Below are 23,622 nucleotides of genomic sequence, written 5' to 3' on the forward strand. Positions count from 1 at the left end.
AAGTAAGGGGGTTGGTCACACTGAGTTGTTCTGAAGGACAGTTTCAAGCAGTTTTGAAGTGGGTGTGGTGGCGTATATGAAGGAGCAGGAGACCTTTGGGCAACTGAAGCATGATGCAGCTGGATGAGTGAAGGGAACAGTTGTGCTGGAACATAAAAGTGGTGAGATGGGGATGAGGCCGTGAACCATTTTGAATGAAAGAAGCTTGTGCAGGGTGTCCAAGAAGCCAGTGTGCGGATTAGAGGAGGGATGTTAACATCATCAGAACAATGCTAGAGGTGGATAATGTTGGTAACAAGAGTGCTTGATGGATGTGTGTTGGTGGAAGGTGGATTGTAGTCATAGTTATTTACCGGGGGTGGGGCGGGGACATTAAGGGTGAAGGGCGAATAATGGAAAATGTGACTCATTTTCTAACTAAAAAGTCTGAAATCCACCTACGAGTATGGCGTCAAAACAGTTGCATTTCTGTTCTTCTGTAGGTATTTAATTAAATCTTAAAAGCACTACAAGATTTGTATAGACTTTCACCTCAGCTAAAAAATGAAATACATATGAAGGCTTGTATAGTTTGGTGTCTTTATAGCTCCCAACACCATCCTTTAAAAGGATATTGCATTAGTTTTAATGCAGAACGCAATACACAAATGGTTGTAGAACATCTTTTAAAAGTGATTTTTCTATAATCTCAGAATGAATGCGGACAAATATTTCTGTGCTTCTTGGTTTTCACCCAAGTGTGATATTTATTGCTGGTTGGTTGTGATCCCATCTTCTTATTAGTAAAACCTGTTCAAATGCACAGACCAAAAAAAATGCCGCTGATGTAATCTTCCCAGTTCTTGTTCCATTTTGAGTGACGTTCTCAGTGGTATGGTTTCACAACAGCATCCTTGACAACTCTGGACAGGGCTCAGATTGGAGACTCCTCTAGAGCAGGGTGAATCTGTCAATAAAACAACAAAACGATCTCATAACGAAATAATATAATCTGCCTCCCAAGTCCTGTAATGGTGGCTGCTCTCTGAGTCTGAAATATACCCAGAGCCAAATAAAATAAAGATCTAGAGAAACCTGCTTGTAATACTTTAGAAGTAGATGTGCATAATGTTGCCATTTGGGAGCCCCAATGAAAGCAGGGTTTCACTTTCAGTACAACTTCTGTGCTGCTCAGCCTTCTGTTTTATGCCTAGACTGAAGTGTTTTTAAACAACTTAAAGAAAACTAGTCCATTAGCACTTGTCATGGTATTGTTTTTAATATCTTTCTGTGTAGGATGTGTGTGCCATAATGTCCCAATCCCAGTTCTCATAACTTAAATACTTAATATTTCAGCGATAAGAAGTCACCTTTTCTGTCTGAATGCATAATTACAGTGATTAATTGCTTACACTTAGTATGCAAGATCTTCTAACAGGCCTGTCATATTACTTACCCATTCATCTTTTTCATAGAAAACATTTTGTGTCTTCCAAGCATCGTTTCAAAATCTCTTTCCTTTCCCATAACTTCTCTTTATATTTGTGTATAAAGCAGCTTATTTAATGTACAGTGTGTGTGTGTGTGTGTGTGTGTGTGTGTGTGTGTGTATCAGTGCAATAAACAGAAGAAGGATGGTTATTGGGTCTTTCCTATAGGAAGGCTTATTATAACTTTTTGTGTAGTGTGGTCTTAGCCTCTGGGTTTTGAGAAACTGTTTGCAGCACCAAAGTGTCCTTCTTGGGGTGCAAGCCTGGGCAGTGCATATGGAGGTCCTGGGCTGCCCAGATGACAAGACCCCCCTCTTGGCATCAATGATGTGGTCCAAAGGAAAGCAGAGCAATATGTTTGGCACCAGCTTGGCTCCTAGAGTTGCTGGAAGGAGATGTACAAGGAACTATCCTACCGTCTTAGGGACTCCACTCCAGATTTGTGTAGGGTTTTACTCCTTAGCCTTTACTTTTCCCGAAGATGTCCCACAAGGCAGCAAATACAGATTGTTGCCTAGGGTTTACTCCTGAAGCCTTTCTCACCAATGGGTATAGCTGCAGGACTGCAGGGGTTTAGCACCAGAGCTTTCCTTCTCTTAGATCAGCTACCTTCCCAGATTGATGAAACAGGGTGGTAACAGAAAGCCTCATAAACAGTGCATGTCATATGTTCCTCTATGGCTTTCTTGACCCAATCACTGGAATTCAAATAGCCCTAAACTTAGTCCGTGTATCTTTAGGACTTCTCTAATGTTATGTCATGAAGGTACTGTGCCGTCTGGGAAGTGATGCATGCCACTCATTTGTGTTTCAGGCTGAGGTGGTGGTTGAATTTTATTAGGCCATTCTTCTTTTTCTGTAATATTTCAACAGGGATAAACTTGCCTTATTTATTTTCAAATCAAAGTCAGCAGTTTATTAGGACTTCTGTCCTCCTCATGCTGTACCACATTTTAAAATTATTCTTGTTTCCTTGATTTAAAAAAAATATCTTTAGGAGCATGATTTAGATGCAGTTAAGCTCATGGATTTAATTTTTTAGTTTTCCTATTTTATCTGTAAGCCAACTTCTTTTTGTTTTGTTGTTCTTCTTGATGGTGATGGTGATGGTGATGATACTACTACTACTACTACTACTACTACTACTACTACTACTATAAATAATAATAATAATAGTAGCGTTCACACATATCTAACTTCGTGTTGGATCGTCACCAAAGTTCTATGTGTTTGTTTTTAAACTTTTGCAGGGTTAATACTTGTTACAGTAATGACACACTAGCACTTAACTCATAATTGATGTGCTTTATTGTCCAACATAGAATCTACTTCTAAGTAAACAATAAAAAGGCAATAAGTTCTTCTTTATCTGTTATCCATAAGCTGCCTTGAGTCCCTATCAGGGAGAAAGGCGAGGTATAAATAAACATGGAAAAAGACAACGACATTTTTTCTTAAAAGCATAGTTGTACACTATAAACAAGCCAAGCATGAACACAATTTTGGGTGACTATCTCCGAGGTAGTAATCTTTATAATTAAATAGCTGACATGCTGTTGGTGCCAGCCTTGTGAATTCCACTGCATATGAGTATTAGGTTCCATATCAAGTCACTCTTCACTGTTTATCTTAGGCGAAAATTATGGAGCAGTCCCTGTGAATAAGTGTGTGATAAATACAGAGATTTTTCAGTGTGTTTAGCAAGCCCTGGGTAATTACCTTACACTGACAGCTGTTTCAGATTGTCAGTCAGTTATATCTCTTGGCAGGTTTGCCACCTTTTTTAGGCCTTGCCCTTAGGGTGTATTCCATTGCTTCCCTATAGTGGTTAGAAATGAAGCCTAAACATTTTGAATTTTCTTTATTCACACACATGAGATGAAAATTAAAATTGTAAATGTTTGTGGATTATGGAACTTCAATATACAAGAAAAGCAAGCGGGATGCAAGCGATCAGGAATCCTGTGCTTTTCTTGATACAATTAATATCCTATAACACCTTTATCCTCAGATTCCACCTTTGTGCTGCTTAATACTACAAACTGCAAGATGCTTTCAATCAGAATTTTTTGTTGCTCTTTCATTTATGTAAAAAGGTGGGGGTTTCTTAATTAAAATATTTATAACCCACTCTATATCAAATGGATCTCAGGTTGGGCACAACAGTACATTGAAAGCAATTGTTCAGTTATTGAAATGACAGCTAAACAACAAAGAACAATTTTAAAACACAGAGCAGAATTAACAATCCATAAATGCCTGAAAAAATAGCCAGGTGTTAACAATGAAAATCAAAACTGCTGCAGTATACTGGCTCTAGTTCTGAATGCATTTTGGCTTCAGACAAGCCTGTTCTGAATAGCTGCCTGTCAGCCTTCTGCTAAGTGGTTTAGTATCCCTATATATGCTTCTAGGGTCAAGGTAAGTTGTATGCATTTATTGCCAAGTAGTTTTGTAGATGGGAAAGTTGTACTTCTTTAGCCACTTACCTCAAAATATCTCCACTGGAGTGCGGCAGTTCCAAAGTAAATGCTTATCTTTTTTAATAATCTTTTTTTTTAAAAAAGTCTCAGAGTCTCTCTCTCTCTCTCTCTCTCTCTCTCTCTCTCTCTCACACACACACACACACACACACGCACACACACACACACACACACACACACTTTCCTCTGATGAAATACAGAATAAAAAAGCCTCTGGAAAATCCACTCTCTGCAGCAGGCAAAAAAACCCCTCCCTTTCCAACTTTGGAGTGGGAAGATAGGAGAAACCACATCACACTGAGCAGTTCAAGCATGACACTTAACTATGATTTAGGCTGTGTTCACATTAGCAGTTTGAAACACTGTGAGGTCGTTTCCTCCCCACTGCATTTCCAAGTCGCTTTTTCCCACCGCTGTTCACATCAGAGAGGGGGGCAGGGATGTCTTTGCTCCGTGATTTGTTTCCCCATGTGGAACTCCCAAGTCAGTGAAGCTTTCATCCACACACGTGCAAAACCTGCCTGAATGGCTCGCACCACAATGGAAGTGACAGTTTCCATTTTCAAAGCTAGCTGGAGGAAAAAAAGCTCATCAAAGAGGAGCATTTCTCTGAAAGCAACTGGATACCGATGGATTGTGCTAATGTCATGTGAACCCGGCTTTAAAAAAAAGCAATGATGGAAGCCTGCCGAAGCCACAGGAAACAGGAGTGTGAACACACCCTTAATGTTGCACCCGCAAACCTCAGGGCTTGCACACTCCCCTTTCCTGCAAGGAGATTGGAAACAGTTACTTCTTGTGTCTAAACTGTCCATAACATGCCCTGGGCCCCCCACGGTCCCCGGTATGAGATAAACCTCTCTGGACATTGTCCGGTGTTACGCTCCCCTGGGATAGATATCAATCTTCATCCTGGAGCACTCAGCGACACAGGTCAGATGATCCTGTGCATGTTATTAATCAGCAGAGTCTGCAATGACGACTGGAAGCGTGAATGTGAGCATTTTTAGATTTATTTTGCCATATTTACAGGACAAATCATAATGGCTCCTTCTCTCTTCTTCAGCAACAGACAGAGAGAGAAGAACACAGTGCAACAGCACAACATAACAGAATAGATAAGATGTAACTTCCGTCCTCAGACTTTCCCAGCTCAGGAAAGTAAACAGTGACATGTGACTTTCCAGCCACGTATCAGCAACGGAGGAGTGATTTGCTAACATAAACATGGACAAACTAATTGATCCTGGTTTCGGGAACAAAGCAAATTTCAAAATATAGTTTGCAATTCTGGCCTGTTTCCCTAAGGTAGGAGTGGATAGCCTTTTGTGGTCAGCCGCCCTTCCAAGGGCGGCTTCCTACACTGGGCATGGTTAGTGTATGAGTGTATGTGCATGCGCACACAAACCACACATCACCATATGCTTACTATACATGCACAGTTGCACGTATACTACACATATGCCAGACATTCTGGCACACAGTGCTCTCTCGCTCTCTTTCTCACATACAGACACATGCATGTGGTTTCACATACGCACAGTCAGCATTTCCCACTCCTGAGCCAGGGTGAGGTATCTGGAAACAGTGCCTTGTCTTTATGAAAGAGCAGGCAGAGGGCTTTATCTGTGATCTCAGTGCTGTGGGGTTTAGAGCCAAGATCTGTTTGCTTGCTTTCAACTGGGAAATAGAGCTTGGTGGACCAGATGCATCCCCTGAGCGGCAGATTAGACATCCCCACCCTAAACAATAATAGCAAAGGAGCTGTGCTCTAATGGCGTTGTTAGTAAGTAGTTAAGTGCACCTGAGCATATTTTTTTTTTGAATTTTCTTCTAAATGTTCCATTAAAAATCTTTTATTTTCTTGAATGTGTACGCATCAATATATATTGAGCCAGCGCTTAGACGCTTGCCTCGTTTTCCTCCCTTCTGTGGCCAACTTATTGATTTGTCTCCAGCAGTCCCTCTCTCGCATCTGTTTATCATGAACACTCCTGTTTCTTACCCAGTCTTGCTCAGCTGCCCAAAATTTTTTCCATTTTGTGGGCCCACAAGACTCTCGCACCATGCAGTTGTACAGATAAATGTCTCATGTGAGAACCAGAGGTGATGGTGTTTAACCTTATGTAAATGGCTAATTATTAAGTTAAAAGTGGAACAGTGCCAGTTGGAGATGAAGGCTTTTGTTTTCACCAGGGCTGAAGAAGACCAAACAGAAACTCATGCCTGTGTTAGTTGTTGGCAAATGATCAGATAGATAATCACGTGTTAGCACACATCTGGGGTTCTCAAACTCCTTGATCTCATGCACATAAGTAATAGTTTCTCAGTGAGGACGGCTAGTCTCCACCAAGGCTTCCTTTTTCTGTGCATGTGCAGTGAGTATGTGCTCATTGCTTAATCACCAGCAGCGCAAAGCAAATCACATAGTTCGGAGACGATGTGGAGAATACCAGCTGAAATGAGATTCTTGGCAATGCACCTAATATATTAAAACAACAACCGTCATTCTAGGTTAGTTTGCTGAAATCTTATTATAAATTGTCTGTGCTGCACAATGTAAATGATGTACCAGGGTTGTTGTTTTTTAGAGGATCCTATTACATGTGGGATTTAATTTGGAATGGAAATAATAGCTTACCTTGAGAAAATACAAGGATTTTTAGATGTAGGCCCTTAGGCAAATGGTATTCACCAGGTAAGATATCTCTCTCAAACTGCTGTTTTGCGTTGTTAAACTAGGTAGCATTTAAAAATCTCTTTCAATGCTCTAGAGTATTCTCAACAGCCTATTTACACTGTTTCTGTATTGTTTCTCTTTCTTTTGCAGATGTCCTTCACGGAACACTGGGTTTTCCCATGAGCCGGTATTTAAAGGAAGAGGGCTGGTTCTGTGGTCGCAATGCCAGAATGGCAGCCTGTTTGGTACAGTTTCTTTCCCCACCCCCAAAAATGTATCTACATGTGATGGAATTTGTTGTGCTTTGCTTGCAGACCTGGATTTGTCTCTTAAATATCAGGCAGTGCAGAATAATACCATTAGTGGTGTATTCATGGTCAGTTAGTGGGCCCATATGAAAATTTGGGCACAGCTTGGTTGCTTTGAGCTCAGATGAGATGTGGCACAGAGCAGAAGGTCCTGACAATTGTCTAAAGGGCAGAAATCCATGGCAGCCCCATCGCTGATTTCACTAGTCTTTGTTGGATATCACAACTAAGCATAGAAAAAATGTCTGCCTGGCTACAAAGTCAGAGTAGACTCAATCCCTTTTTAACAAGATAGCTTTACGTGCAATGTTTCTTCAGTTCAAATGCACCGTCTCATGACATGGTGAGATGGCATAACATGCATTCGGATTTCTAGGAACATTTATCTTGGATGACCACTGTGTTGTGTCTCCATCCTTTCTTAACCTACTAAAATTTTAATTTACGTGCTTTTGGTATTCTCACAGATGCTAGCTACGAATTAAACTGGGTTAGCAGAGTCTGCCATGTGCTAAGCAGGTCTGAATATTAGAACTGCCCCCTGCTTCTGGCTGCAGTGCTAGTTCAATCCCAAGCAACATATCTTTACTTTGAACCAAATGTGCATTTGATCCTTGTGTGATCTTCTTATGAACCTCAGTCTTTGTCCCTTTCGACTTGCTAAGCCTCTGTCTCAGTTTGCACAATCCCTTTAAACATATTCAGACAGATTTAGCTTCCCCTGCATCTTAGCCCGCTTTTCTCCAACAGGCTGAGGATGGTCTGCATCCCTTTTCTCCTCCTATCACTTTGCCCCACATTCTCCTCCCCCACCTTGCTACTTATCTTATTTACTGGGTGCCTAATCAGGGAAGCTATGTTTACTTCTGTTTTTCCTGTGCGCAATGGAAAAATAATATGACAACCATGTGTAAGCAGCATGGCTGTTTTGCTTAGGCTTGTTCCTGCTTGCGAATGTAGCACTAAACCATGGTTTATCATTACGTGTGAACCAGCCCTTTGCATTTAAAGTTTTTATTCAGTGTACGTGTTAATAGAAGGGATATTTCTAATTTTTTTGTAGAATTGAATTTGTATCCCAACAGTTCTTTAAAGTCTTCTCCATTTCCATTTCATAGTTTTCAGGCATACCTGATAATCCATTACCATTTTAGGTGCATTGTAGACTAAAATGAAGTGTCCATCGAATTCAGCTTTTTAATTAAAAATGTACAGCCAAGTATCATCTCAGATATTTGCAGAAATATATTTATACGTTTCATTGTAATTGTGAATCCTGTGATTACATTCTTAAATAACGTGATAGATGCAAGCACACACATTTCTGTCATATATTCTGTTATTCCCCCACCCCTTTAATGAAGTATGTTTATGATATGTTCAGATTGAAGAATAAACACATCAGTATTTTTCTATTTTTCTCTTTGAAGGCTCTGGAACGAGTTGCTGTTGGCCAAGTGGTGAGTAATGTTGTGTATTTAACCCTTCCAATGACAAAGCTGTTTTCTTACTTTGAATACTTTGAATACATGACCTTGTGCTGAACTTCTCGTTTGCTGGAATTGGAGAGTTAGCAAACAGCAAAGCTTGAATTGGAGGCAGATTGATATTCTGCATCAGCACCATGAAATTGCACTTTTATTGCCTGGTCTTCATGGAGCAATGATAAAACATAATTTTCTCCAGTTAATTAAGAGTGATTTAAATAGCAAGAGCATACATTAAAAGTACTCTGAATGTCTTGCATTTCATTCCTCTATCAGCCTCTTTCATTGTAGTAGCCTCATTTGAAGTCCGGGGACTACTGAATAACCGGGTTGAGGATTACAGTCTCATTGTAAACTGGTTTCTTTTCTGCCTCATGCAAATTTAAAATAAAATCTCTATTTCCAAGTCCAAAGGTGTATCCATGGAAAATATGAAGTTAAATTGATCCTTTGACAAGCAAGAGTTCTTTCTTATCCAACAAAAGCTTTTGACCTAATTGCAACCCGTTCTGCATTCAGTCCTCTCTTTCCAAAAGTTCATTTGGATTTGAGTTGCATCTGATGATACCCTTTATGAGCTTCTTCCCTCTGCGTCAGTCTTGTCCCTGCTTGCTCATTGTTGCCGGCTGTGGAGCTCTTCCCAAGTAAAGCCTTATGTTTTGTGGAACTGTGACTTAATCTTCATCTCCTTAAAAACACGGCATGCTTTCTTAAAGAACGCATGGTAAGACAGGACAGGCCAAAAACACTTTTAAGATTTACAGATGGCTGAAAGTGCACTCTCCGTGGAACGCATTTTGTGACTCACATTTCATTATTGCGATGCGACTTATTATGGAATAGGTGTCAGTTGAGGTTGGTTTACACTGCCAGATTCTTCTATTTGAAGAAGAAGAAGAAGAAGAAGAAGAAGAAGAAGAAGAGGAGGAGGAGGAGTAGTTTGGATTTGATATCCCGCCTTTCACTCCCCTTCAGGAGTCTCAAAGCGGCTAACATTCTCCTTTCCCTTCCTCCCCCACAACAAACACTCTGTGAGGTGAGTGGGGCTGAGAGACTTCAGAGAAGTGTGACTAGCCCAAGGTCACCCAGCAGCTGCATGTGGAGACATGAACCTGGTTCCCCAGATTACGAGACTACCGCTCTTAACCACTACACTACACTGGCTCTCTATTTGCTTATATATTTGACCGTTTGGAAGTAGTAAACACAATACAGCTTGAACTCCTGGCTGCTGATTACAGCTGCTTGGAAAAGTCCCCTATCCATCATCATTACCACCTCTGCAACGTTTTGCCATGTGGCTATGTATTCTTTATTGTTGTCATTTATTACATACGTATCTTGCCTTCTCTCAAGGTGGTACACAATAATACAAATGCAATAAAACAGCAATAGCATACAAGTACATATAGAGAGAGTAAGTTAAACATCAATAAAAGCAACCAGTGAAAACCCACTACAGCATATTTACATATCAATTTATGGGCCAAATGTCTGTCTAAATAAAAATGTCTTTGCTGCCGGCAGAAGGTCATCAGAGACTGAGCTCGCCAGGCCTCTCTTGATAAAGAGTTCCAGAACCGGGAAGCAGCCAAATGTGCTTTCGATGCTGGCAGGCTAGAAAGAAAGGCCTTTCTCAAGGATCTTAAAACCTGGGTGGGCTTGTATGGGAGATGATGCCTTTCAGATAACCTGGTCCCAAGTCATATAAGGCTTTGAAGCTCATAACCAGCACTTTGAACTGTGCCCAGAAAACACGTGCTTGTGTATATTTGTGGGGGAAAATTTGGCAATTTAAACTGGCTCATTGCGTTTACGGAACAATGGAGACCTGCTTAGTGAAGAAATTCTATTTAGCTGGGCATCTCACAGTGTTCATTTCTTCCAGAATCTTGCACCAGTATCTTTTCTAGTAATGTAGTCAGCATTCATAATTTTTTTGTAAGAGACTAGCATGCCTTTCCACTTTCAGTTTTTACAGTTGGGTAGCTGCCTTTATTTTCTTACAATGTATTGCTGCAAGTCCAGATTCTTCCGTAAGAATTATATATTACTGAAATCTTAGTTTATGGGCAAATATTAGAGTAACATAAATATTAGAGTACATCATGCAATTAATTTTCTGACATTTAACTAGAAACACAGCGGTCAGATTGAAATGGCTTTGTAACCTGGGCCAGTGAACCATCAGTGAATTTTCTCTTCAATAGTAGTTATATACAACTGGAGATATAAACATGGGAAAGTATTGGAAGGATTTGCTTTGATTTATTACAAATTCTTGGTTCTGGCAAGGCACTCAATATTCTTTGTTTTCAAATCTCCATCTAAATTCCTTTTGTGGATACTTTAAATCATTACAGCGCCATTTATCATCCCTTTTGGTATATGTACACAAGCCGCATGACTGTTCCGCACACCAGATTTACAGACCAGTGTGTCCCTGCTGCAAAGCCGTTAGCCCAGTGGAGTTTACACAGGGGATAAATTTGGCCGTGCATTTTAAAGAGGTGCAAGTATTGCCTCTTCTTATGTAAACACATAGTTCATTCTTAAAGGTATGAAGCTCTTCAACACATTGCACTGTTTGTAGAAGCACAGGAGTTTCTGTGTGTATCGGGGAAAGAAGATGAAGTTGTTAGGGGGTAGAAAGCACATTGAAAACTTGCGAAATGTTTTCCCTCTGACTTTAGAGATCCAGATTAATCCTAAATGGGTACATTTCTGCAGTAAAACCAACATAACAAAATGCATAATTTGGCCTATGGGGCTTACTGTTTTCCTCTAGCCTGCTCCTCAGCCCCATTCAGTGCTTGCTGTTTCCTGTGTTTATTTTTTCCAACAATTATGGTTACATCGTTACATTTCTAAAGAACAACACTTTAACTTGGGAACAAGAGATATACTAGTAACACTAGGTGGAATGAACAGAAACCAGTAATTAGTTGAAGACAGCCCACTGTTTTCGTTGTTCTAGTTGCGGTGTCTGGTTCCAACTTAATACCCTGCTGTTCTTTGATTCCTTGCAGCTGCCTACAGAATCCTTGTTTTATCGAGCTGTCCTCCAGGTTATTGTAGAAGAATTTTATGGAGTCAAAAGAAGGTAGTATGCTATAATTTCATATCGTTAAGGAAGAACAACTTTTGCCTCCTTTTTTTACTCGCGGTGGTGGCGAAACCTGAGAAGAATGCATGTATTGAAAGAGGAGCAACTCTTTCATAGGTAGCTGACAGTATCTCTTTGACTGTGGGTCTGTAAATCTGAATAAAGGTAAAGGGACCCCTGAACATTAGGTCCAGTCACGGATGACTTGGGGGTTGCGGGGCTCATCTCGCTTTACTGGCCAAGGGAGCTGATGTACAACTTCCGGGTCATGTGGCCAGCATGACTAAGCCGCTTCTGGCGAACCAGAGCAGCGCACGGAAACGCCATTTACCTTCCTGCCGGAGCGGTGCCTATTTATCTACTTGCACTGCGTGCTTTCGAACTGCTAGGTTCGCAGGAGCTGGGACCGAACAACGGGAGCTCACCCCGTCGTGGGGATTCGAACCGCTGACCTTCTGATCGGCAAGCCCTAGGCTCTGTGTTTTAACCCAGAGTGCCACCCACGCTGAATAGGACTCCGCAAAGTTCTACCGCGAGCAAGTTAAACCTGTAAATTCTTTATGTTTTAATTAAGTTGATCGTTCAGAAGGAACTGGTGAATTATGTGGTGTCTTGATTTTTAACAAAGCTTGGCAAATGTAGCCAAATTATTCTTGAAAATGGTTTATGTAACCGTGCTTGAAAAGCAGCTGAAATCAAACAAAAGAGTGAATAATCATGCCTACCTTGAGCCATTATTAATCATTCATATAGCGTTTCAACTGTAGTAAATGCTTAATATTTACTGTTCAGCTTCTCAGTTTTAAGGCAAGTCATTATCATTACAAAGTGTTGAGAGAATGTGACTTCCCCAAGACTTTTCCTGGTTGACATAGGCATCAAACATAGGTCTTCACTTCTGCCTGTTGATTCAAACATTTCTTGCTGGAGATACTCTGTTTCAAGCTATCCACCCCCTACCTGTGCACCTTATATATTTTCTACATCAGTGTTCTTCAACCTTGGGTCATCAGATCTTGTTGGACTACAATTTATATCTCTGACCACTGACTAAGCTGGATGGGGATGATGGGCCTTGTAGTCCAAGAACATCTGGTGAACCCAAGGTTGAAGGAACACTGGTCTACATGATACAACTATGGGCTGTATAATACAGTTGTACCTTGGATCCCAAATGCCTTGCAGGTCAAACGTTTTGGCTCCCGAATGCCCCAAACTCAGAAGTGAGTGTTCTGGTTTGTGAATGCTCTTTGGAACCTTAACGTCCAATGCAGTTTCTGCAGCTTTCGATTGACTGCAGGAGCTTCCTGTAGCCAATCGGAAGCTTCCTGTAGCCAATCGGAAGCCACACCTTGGTTTTGGAAGTCAAACAGACTTCTGGAACGGATTCCATTAAACTTCCAAGGTACCACTGTATTTGTTTAGTCGCTTAGTCGTGTCCGACTCTTCGTGACCCCATGGACCAGAGCAAGCCAGGCACTCCTGTATAGGGCTGTATAATATCTTCTTTCTTTAACATGCAAGAATAAGTATTTTAGTTAATACAAATGCATTTGGAATCATAGCTCAGTTGGTAGAACACAAGACACTGAATCTCAGGGCTGTGGATTCAAGCCCTATATTGGGCAAAATATCCCTGCATGGCAGGGGGTTGGAGTGGATGGCCCTTGTGGTCCCTTCCAGCTCTACAAATCTATTATCTATGATCTACTGGCATCCCCAGTCTTCTTTGATCTATGATCTGTATTCCCAATGAAGTTGAAAAGGAAACTTGAATAAATATAAAACAATATTTTATGTATTTTATTATTTTGATAGGACATTCATGCTTTATGTTAATGCTCTCTGTGGAATGACAATATATAGCCTTCTAATGCAACAAGAACAAAAATATGTCCTATTTATCATTTCAGTGATCGTAATATTGGGAAAGTATATTCTAAATCATCTTCCTTCTTGGATTATGCTCGAAAAGCTTTTAAAAAGCTTGAACTCGATGAGTCAGAGGTAAGTAGCTGATTATTCAATACATGCAATTCACCTTCATAGATGACAGTTTATTTCAGTGGGTTGTTTGCTAGTGGAAGTTCTGCTGCTGAAATCTGAAACCTTATGTTGTCTTGACAGTTGCTGAAATGCATATCTACTGTAGATTTGTCTTAAGTTACACATACTTATCAGTTCCAACTTGTTGCAAGTGGAAGATTTTATCCCACTCTTCCAATTTAATTTACTGTAATTAATAAAAAGCAAAAAGTTACAAATCATTGATGGTGGAATAGCAGATGCCGAGAGCATTTATTATTACTATTATTATTATTATTATTATTATTATTATTATTATTATCTACCCCGCCCACCATCTGGCTCAGTTTACCCAGCCACTCTGGGCAGCTTTCAACAGAACATTTAAAACAGGATAAAACTTCAAACATTTAAAAACTTCCCTAAACAGGGAAGGATTCCTTCTCCCTCTTCAGACACAACATCCTCACTGTAAATATTAAATAGTGCTAAAGAGAATTATTTGAAATTTTTTTCTGAAATAGGGCCTTGCGTAATATACTAAGGGATTTTTTCTTTATGTGTAATATATAATATATATATGAATTCATGCATATGGTAGAAATTCCGTTTATGTCTCTATTCCCAGGGACATGGAGACCGCAGTCCTGTGCACACTTTCTAGTGAATAAGTCCTATTGAAATAAATGGGGGTAGTGTCGGAATGAACATGTGTTGGATTGCACAGCACATGTTCAATAGATATGCTTTGAGTAGGGTTTTTTTATTAAAAATATATATCACTAAATTAGCAATATTGGTTTTGTCAGTAAAATTTGATGTTCTCCAGAACATTTTATTTCTGAGAAGTTTTTTTCTCCCCACATATGCGGGAAGACTCACAGATTATTCTGTTTACTGAATTGCATTTTCAGTTTCTTGCCCTTTTTTGACATCATCTGGAACTTATTGCTACATTTATTGGATATAATGTGTGTTTGTTATTTCTGGTGTTTTCTTTATAACAAGCTTATATTTCTAAAGAAAACCTGCAAGAGCCATTGTTCTAATGCGTTGACATTGGTTTTACTTCAGGCAGAAATCAAGTGCCTGTGATCTAAAGATCTCTTCAGACGAAGCAATTTGGATTGAAGCCCATTTAATTTCAATAGAGGAAGTTACTTTAAAAATTGAGAATTAGTTAAAAAAGAAACTTAACACACACAACTATGAGGTTATTAGAAAAACGCCATAAGCAAGGCTCAAATGGATCCTGGGTCACATATTACAAACTGTACAGCATTTCCCAGGATATGTGAACATGGTTACATAGCAAATTAACAGAAAGTAACCTTTGGGGGGGGAAGTGGATAAGATTAGTACCTAGTGATTTGCTACTTTTACATTTCTCAATAAGGACTGGAATGTCATATCTTGTCACCACTATTTTCTTCTGTTCTTCAGCCTCTCTTTTTGAGAAGTTCAGACACGGATACCTATCTTACATTTTCTGTAGAAAAGACAGGTGCAAAGAATTAATTCAGTTTCTGTGTAGCCTCTTACCCCCGCCCCCTTTAACACACCTTATCATTCAACAGTCCAAGTTCCTCCTTATCCTGTTTCTCTCTTCTCCTTTAGCTCAAACAGGAGTGCAGGCGCTGTCTTAAACCCTTTCCTAAAGCCTCTTTGAAGTAGCTCTCACACGTGAGCTGCTTCAAGTAACACTTTTGCACATGGCTTTAATACCCACTCAGCTGATGTGCAGGGATTAAATCCTGCTGCCTTGGCTGTGCAATCTTGTTCCCTGCTTGGAATAGGGCAGCACAGCCAAGGCAGAATTATACCTTGTCCTCCCACCCACCAGCTGATTATCACCAGTGACTATGGCTGATGGGCATGGTTTGGAGAAAGTGGCCTCACAGACCACATCGGAGCCTCTGGCAAGGTTAGTCTTTGTTCTATGCTCTCCTTTAAGGTCAAACACTTCGGCTCAGTTATCTTGGTTCAGAGACTCTAGTTTTAGCATACAAACACATCCACTCTAAGTATAATCCCACCTGGAGGTGCCAGGGGATTGAAACTGGGACCTACTACATGAACCTTCTACCCCTGGGACCTTCTACTCCTGGGTTGTGACTCTTCCCAAAGGCCCAACATTATGGTTCTCTCCATGGGCTCTCTCCCATTATGGAAGCCATGTTGTACTGTACGCTCATTTCCCAGTTCTACCTCGTCCCTTTTTGGGTGATCAGAAATATTTTCACCCTCATTCGCTCGAGATAATTTGTCCAGATGAACTGGATGCTTTCCAAATTCGAACAGCTGCACCCCAAGGGTTAATTTTAAAAGCTACTCTGCAACCTTTTTGATGTTAAGTACCATCAGTGCCAACCTAGCAGTTCAAAAGCACAGCAAAGTGCAAGTAGATAAATAGGTACCGCTCCGGCTGGAAGGTAAACGGCGTTTCTGTGTGCTGCTCTGGTTTCGCCAGAAGCGGCTTAGTCATGCTGGCCACATGACCCGGAAAAACTGTCTGCGGAAGCGGACAAACGCCGGCTCCCTCGGCCTGTAAAGCGAGATGAGCTCCGCAACCCCTGAGTCATTCGCGAATGGTCTTAATTGTCAGGGGTCCCTTTACCATCAGTGTGGTTCTGCTCTGGTTTGAGGAGAGCTTATCACTATTTGAAGAGCTGACTTGTCACAAAACACTCCCCAGGGACTAAGAAATCCGCATCCCTTATCTGTCGTTTAAATATAAACCAACATGTAATCTGTGTACTGCTGGTGCCAAATTCCAGTTTAATCTGATAAGGAGTTTTAACAGCTGTAGTATTTACAAGAATCAGCTGGCAAACTACAGACTTCACTTTAAAATATGCAAATCGAAAATCTCCAGCACCAACAAGGTGTTGGAGAAGAAGGAACCAGTCTATGGCAGATAAGCATTAAGAATTGAATATATGACATTTCATTTGAGGCATTCCACTGCTGTCATAGTGAGCTGATCTCTCCTTTTATGTGAGCAATTGCGTGGCAGGATACAAGGTAATTTTTAGTTTGTACCTCCTGTTTTCATTCTAAAGATGCTGTAATTTAGGGATCGGTATAGAATAGTCTTCTTTTGACTCATTTAGATCTCTTCATATCTCCTTCACATGTAAGGTATGAGAAGCTTTCTTGGATTTCCTATGAGTCAGTTCAGACATAAGCAAATTGTGGTTTGGCCATCAATAATAGCATTCGAATTGCTGCACTTCTTTTCTCCATCCCTGGTTTAAACAGATGTCTCAATTAGGCAGCATGGATTGTGAAAACCATGGTTTGTTTCAACATCAGCATTGAAAGCCCAGATTACAGTTTTGGTTTGGGGACAAAATAGTTTTTGCAAACTAGGAGGGGAGGCAGAAAAAGGAAGGCATAAATCTCTAGCCTATTCATAACAGCCAAGCATACTTCAGCTGCTACATCTTAGTATACATCAGTCTTCTGGGTTCAATCCCTGCCCACTTTTTACTTTAACTTCCCTTATGATGAAATACATTTTTGCACTTAAAACGAGATTTTAAATTGGGCCGCAAATACAGTAACTTCATGCACCTTCACCCCCTTTCTCCAAGGCCTTCATGGGCAGCTTATCTTCTCCCACACCCCCTGAAAATATGCTCTAGAGACACTTTGGACCTTCCAAAGTGTGTGAGAAGTGAAATAAGATCGGCAGGGGGAAGGGGGAATTGGGAAAAAATGACCTACACACACTTCTGCCTGCAGAAACTTCTGCCAGATCCAAGCCCCTTTCACAAAGCGCTACTTACATTCATAGAAGTGCACTCTTGGCTTGAACTCAGAGTTCTCAACCTTGTTCCAAGCTTTTAATCTTCCTCTTGTGGAATAACATAATTCAATAAAAGCAAGTTTTGAATCAGTTTATTTGATTTGTTTGCAAGATGCCTGAGAAGTTTAACAATGAGCTACAACCTATGCATTCCCTTTTACCCGTAATGTTCCTAAAATTTCTAGAAGCTGCTCTCAGTGGTATTTATCCTTGCCCTTCTCCTCCATTCACTCTCTTACGTACAGAAGCTATATTCTCTGACTTACCTAAGCTGTTTGTTTTCCAAGTTTTTGTTGGTGGCTTGTAGCATATTTGGGCTGAAACCATACATGCAATTATGGACATGGTTGGAACCAGAATGTGAATGCAGGCCACCGGCTGTGGAATCTGAGGACCAAGTCTTGGACTACCTCCCCTGTATAGTTGCTGTTTGGGTGGTTGCACACACACTGCTCTGATAATATTTAAAATACAGAGACCAAGTAGAAAAGAAGGATGATGTGCTTACTCCCTATGGTTGCATAGCACAAAGGGCATCCACATGATGCACCCATGCCAGATGATTTTCCTGTTTCAAAGTATTTTAGCTACTTTGAAACATTCTAGAAAGTTGCCTCTTTTACCAAAATGCCCTACGTTTCAAGGAGCCTAACCTTGTGTTTAGGAGATTCAGTATTTCATATTCTGATCCCTGTTTTAAGAATGCTTCCCCAAATGTAGAATGACTACCCCATATTGTATGCAAAGGATCTAAGAACATTGTCTTCACTTCCAGCAGAGAGCACCAGCCTTACAATGCAATACCAAACATGTTAACTCTGAATTTATGTCCCACTTAATTCAACAGGTCTTTCTTTCTAGTATAAATGTGCTTAGGGTGGCATGTGTAGAGTGATTTTATCCCCCCCTTTTTTAAAAAAAGTATAATTTCGCTGTAGAGCAATAACACAGGTAAGAGACATAAACAATTTCGGGAGTGAAAAATTAGTCCTGCAAAGTCATTATAGTAAGTTGGAAAATTATTGATTGTAAAATGAAATTTCTGTTGGGTTTCAAGTATTTTTAATTAGAGAAAATAATTTTAGTATCTGCCTCAGGTAGGTTTTAATTGCCATCATCAATTTTCCTGTTATTGCAGATTTCAGACAGCCTCATAATGGAGTACTTTGAAAAATACAAGCACAGAATGAATGAGCTGGAAGCTTTTAATATGGTAAAATCACAGTTTCGGAAAAGTTGTTTTGTATGTTTATGTTAGGCCACAGTTGGGTTGTGTTAAACTTTTACGATGGGGTGGATCAGTTTATATTGTGATATACTCTCTATAGGAAGAAAAAACCAACCCTTAACTGGGAGCATATTCTCTTCCAAAATTATATTAGGTGTCAGTAGAATAATGAGAACATATGGAGATTCTTTTTCAAGTATAATAAATGTAAAATAAAAAAAAGTTGGGCTCCTTTTGAACCCATATTGGTCTCTGTTCGTTCTTTTTAATACATTTCATTGTTGGTTCCCTTTTAACAAGATTTCTGCCACTTGCAATGTGCTTTGCATGCTGAGTTATACCTCAAAGCTACTTAATAATAGATGCCATGCCTATTGCATTTCACAGACTTTGATCTTTATTGCACTGATTTTCTGAAGATGTCCAATAGGGTAGACTTGGCAAGGTTGCAGTTGTGCTGTTTCTTTGGCAGTGCCCACCTTCCTTAACTGTTTTGATGGGAAAGAGTTGAAGAGTCTGGTAGTACAGGATCAATGCCAAGGGCCATTTTGGTAACCTATCATGAGAAAAAAGATTGTAGCTAATTATATATATGTAACTAACATAATTTGTATAACAAATTATTGAATGACTAGCCCCCTGTCATGGACAAATTCTGTCTTACTAAAAGTACCTCCTTGTCAGCCTGAGTGAAAAACTACTGGCCCAGTACCTTTGAAGTTCATAATTAAGCCCTGTAAAATAATGAGATGAAATATATAATAATTTCATGAAATGTAGCACCAAACAACAAAACAACATGGAAACTGTATTGGAGGGACATTACTTGTTTGCGGTAATGGAATTATATTTCTCTTCTGTGGCTAAACTGGTGGCTAAATGTTTCTTTCAGTTGAAAGTTGTTCTGGGACCTTGTATTGAGGTGCTGATTCTTCTAGATCGTCTCTGCTACCTCAAAGAACAGGTAATTCTTAGCAACGTGACACAGCAGAATAATACTTTTTTGTATTAACAACAGCACATGCATGATTTTCACAGATTTGGAAAAGTTTTAAGTGTCCAATCCATCACTCCCAATGTTGTGCCGCAGATGTTTTTACTTTGGGAAATCGGTTGCAGTAAAGTTTTTATGTTCTTTTAATTGCATAGTAAATTACCAGTAATAAAGAAACAACATTGCCTAAACAGATATTTTAACTGTTAGTAGTTGAAGTGCTCAAACCATTTTGACTTTGCATATCCTGCTGTTTTCTGCATGATCTTAATATTAAGGTAACACCTTTATTTAATATGCAACCAGTTGCTGTTTCCAACAGGTATGTCTTTGTGATGCATGGTACGTTCAGCAACATGGTTCATCCCTAGCTGTTCAAGTAACGTTAACTGATCCAGAATCAAGTTATCATTGATATGGACTACCAGCAATTTCAATGACTGTCTGTAGCAGTGTTGTTTGGTTCATGGGAATTTTTCTGTCCATAAACACTTCACATTTTGCTATCTGAGATCCAGCGCCGAGGGCCTTCTGGCGGTTCCCTCACTGCGAGAAGCCAAGTTACAGGGAACCAGGCAGAGGGCCTTCTCGGTAGTGGCGTACAAATAATAAATTATTATTATTATTATTATTATTATTATTATTATTATTATTATTATTTAAGAAAGCCAGAGTCTGTACCCTTGGACAAAAACGTGCTCTAATCAGCTGAAAATCACCCCCTTTATTTCTAGTACTGACACAACGTTTTTGTCCAAGGGTACAGACTCTGGTGATTCCAGTGCATGCATGAGAGCGGATGAATATGTGAAATGGTCTGCAAGTAGCAAGCACTGGAATCACCACACTCACATGATCTCACTTGCGTACTATTCCAGAGATTGCCAAATGTATGAAATGGACCGTTGTGTCAGTACTAGAAATAAAGGGGGTGATTTTCATCATCTCGGGAATGAGAAATCACTTCTTCTTAGAAAGGCTGGTGGTGAACAAGCTGCGCTTAAATTTGTACATAGTGATTTAAGTAGGAGAGTTGTCTTATGTTTTTTCCATCCTTTCACCCAAGGAGCAAACTACATGCATGTGAGTGGGGCTGGCACTGATAACGTGCAGTGAAATTTCTGCAGAATATCTGACCTTTCACAAATAATGAATCATTGAATCGATACCTAACTTTTCTTCTTCTTTGCTTTTACAAGCACATCCATTGAGCTGCTCTGCTTTTCCTCCACAATTTTAAGTCCTTTAGAGAATCACAGAATCATAGAAAAGATTTATCCTAAGGGAGTTTTATTTTGTCTGCAGTGCAGCACTCGAACAATTGATTTATAATAAATGTGTGCTTTTGTTCTTACCGGTTATTTTTAGAGGAACTGTTGAAATATTTAAATAACTATGTAACTTTTTTTTTTCTTTTTACAAATGCCAGCTAGTTTGAAATTATGAAAGCTTCAGTTCCACGAGCCCCCCTTCAGCAGGTGCATATAAAACAGCACTCCTTCCCCTGGATTTCAAAAACCAAAATATGGATTTCAAAAGCACTGCGCAAGTGGGGCTGGAAGTCAGAAACTTCACATGAAGTGAGGTTATTACTTCATAGACCTCTAGTGATCTGCACAGTAGTATTCTGAATTCACAAGAAAAAAGGGAAATCAGTTCAGTAGCATTCATCACTGACTTAACTTTGCTAAATTTACTGTTGAATGAGATTTATGCCCATGCTGCCAGCATATCTAGCATTGCTTTTCTGTGCCGTTCTGCTAGCGTTAGTTATTATTGTAGTTATGCCAGTGGCAGCACAAGAGATTTTGGTGCCTGAGGCTGCAAAGCCAAATGATGCCTCCTGAGCATAATACATATAAAAAATAAAACAAATAATTGACAAATGTGCTGCCCTTTAGTGATACCTCCCCAATCTGCATTTGGCCAGCCCTGCCATACAGCTGACATAGCAAAAGTTGGTATAAGGTATTTTGACTTTGTGTCAGAAGAAAAAGCAACCCAAAGTGATGAAGGCACGTTAATGAAGGCACTTCTCATCTCACCTGCCTACCTTGTTTAGATAGAAGTTCTATTAACTTACACTGTTGCCACAGTGCAGTCTCCTGCACATGTTGACAGAGGGCAGCTCATAATATCAGCTTGAAGGAGCTCGTGTGAGGCGGAGCATGGGGAAAGAGTTCTGCCTCCGCTTCTTAAGACAGCTTCTGGGCTCTTGGGCTAGTGGATAGAATCTGATGAACTATATGCTCAGTGTAGTTTAATAGCAAATTCACAAGAAAATAACTAAGAACAATAAAACAGCCTCCTTTCAAAACCATAGCTTTTGAAATTGTAATTGGCAGCAGTGAAACTTCAAGCAAACAGCACTGGAGGATGAATGTTAGACACACTTTGTGTGTGTTACAGAATTTGTTAGGTAATTTATATTTTTTTAGGGGAAAAACATATTGCCGTATCTGAGCTTTCAAGTCAAATGCCTTTCTGATGTACTCTGATCAAGTATTATTTTACAGGACAACATTGCCTGGTCTGGACTGGTAAAATTATTCGATCCCATAAAATCACCCAGATGCTATGCAGTTGTGGCTCTGAAGAAACAGACTTTCACATGCAAGTAAATTGATCTAATGCTGGGAACTGATACTGCTATTGTACTTTAAACACAAAGGTTTCTTTTTACACTTACTCTGCTGTTATCAACTGTTCTGTTAATGGCTTCTTTTTAAAGTTTTCATGTTTTATAAATCAGGAAATATGTACAAGAAAAACAAAAATAAACTATCCTTTGTATACCATCAAGTACCTGTAACATGAAGTGTGAAATTTTACCTTTGCCTTACGTGGATAGTACAACAGGATTGTAAAAATTTCCATGAAAAATAAGCCAAGCAAGGGGTAGAAGAGAGAGGTCCATGATCATATATCCCATGTTAAAACTTTTTAGAACATTTATCCGCTAATCCCTTTATACTGCCATCCTGATTTTTTGTTCTGAAGATAGACAATGTGAAAGAATTTGAACAGTTTGGACTCTGCAGGCTTAAAGACTTCATTCCTGACGCTCCCCCACTGGCCAAACACATGTGGAAAAATTAGTTCAGGGACTCAAAGGTCGCCTGTCTAGCCTGGCATCAGGTTGGTAACTTTATCTGGCAACTGCATGTTAAGGAACAGGCCTTGTGAGATCTTAATCCTTTGAATTTCTCTTAACATCCTGGATGGCGATCGCAAGAGTTTGGTATCCAAAATTCACAAGTTGCATATTAATAAGGATATGAGCACAGTGGATGGATGGGGGTGGGGCGTGGAAACTAGATTGTAACATCAGTATTGACAATGACTGTTGGAACTCTACGTGGGGGAAATTCCCTTTTAAATCCATCTCTGCTTCCACAAGAGAACTGGTGTTGAAATATTAACAGAAATGGTACATCACATCTCTCTGACACACATCAGCTTTCCCTATTCCACCCTTTGTTGGGGAAGGGAGGTGCAAGGATACAAGAACCTTCTGACATATGTGGTGGACCTGCAGCAAGGTTAACAAATTTTGGGACCGTGTTTCCTCCAAAATAGATAAAATAACTGGAGAGCGAGCGCATTGTTAAATCCTCTGATCTGACACTTTTGAATCTCTTCCAAGATGAGAATGCTGACTTGCACTTTGAACCTTTAATTGCCTTTCTGGTAATGACAGCCATATCAGTAATGGCCAGAGTCTGGAAGGACCTAGAAGGAGCAACCCTGGGCAGTTGAGTTAGCCAAGCTTGGCAGATTGCACTCATTGACAATGAAACACAGAAACTTTTTTTTGGGTGGACTGGTTCTGTTTTATTGGTTATACGAGTGAGAGCAATAATAATAGAGGGGTCCCTGCACCATTTAAAACCTTCTCGACAGTGTAATTTTCTTTGTCTTTTCTGTGTTTGCATACCCCCCCCATCATTGAGTTTGGTCTATGTAATGCCCTGTATCTCTGCTGCGTATTGTAGGGCAGTTATTCAATTAAATAAATAAATTTGATAAAG

At 39.9% G+C, this 23,622-nt stretch overlaps 1 protein-coding gene across 2 annotated transcripts in view; it reads left to right on the top strand.

Annotated features, from left to right (window-relative positions):
* Positions 1–22,393, top strand: part of METTL25 (methyltransferase like 25) — a 43,799-nt gene extending 21,406 nt beyond the window's left edge. For both annotated transcript variants that reach the window (XM_053404678.1, XM_053404680.1), the window contains 7 exons: positions 6,783–6,877; positions 8,371–8,400; positions 11,457–11,530; positions 13,447–13,540; positions 18,508–18,582; positions 19,490–19,561; positions 22,108–22,393. In XM_053404678.1, coding sequence (XP_053260653.1) covers positions 6,783–6,877; positions 8,371–8,400; positions 11,457–11,530; positions 13,447–13,540; positions 18,508–18,582; positions 19,490–19,561; positions 22,108–22,212 — 545 coding nt within the window. In that variant the 3' untranslated portion in view covers positions 22,213–22,393. The remainder of the gene's footprint in view (positions 1–6,782; positions 6,878–8,370; positions 8,401–11,456; positions 11,531–13,446; positions 13,541–18,507; positions 18,583–19,489; positions 19,562–22,107) is intronic.
* The last annotated feature ends 1,229 nt before the right edge of the window (positions 22,394–23,622 follow it).

The sequence above is a fragment of the Podarcis raffonei genome, chromosome 10, assembly GCF_027172205.1.
Source record: "Podarcis raffonei isolate rPodRaf1 chromosome 10, rPodRaf1.pri, whole genome shotgun sequence".
In the NCBI taxonomy this organism is placed as follows: Eukaryota; Metazoa; Chordata; class Lepidosauria; order Squamata; family Lacertidae; genus Podarcis; species Podarcis raffonei.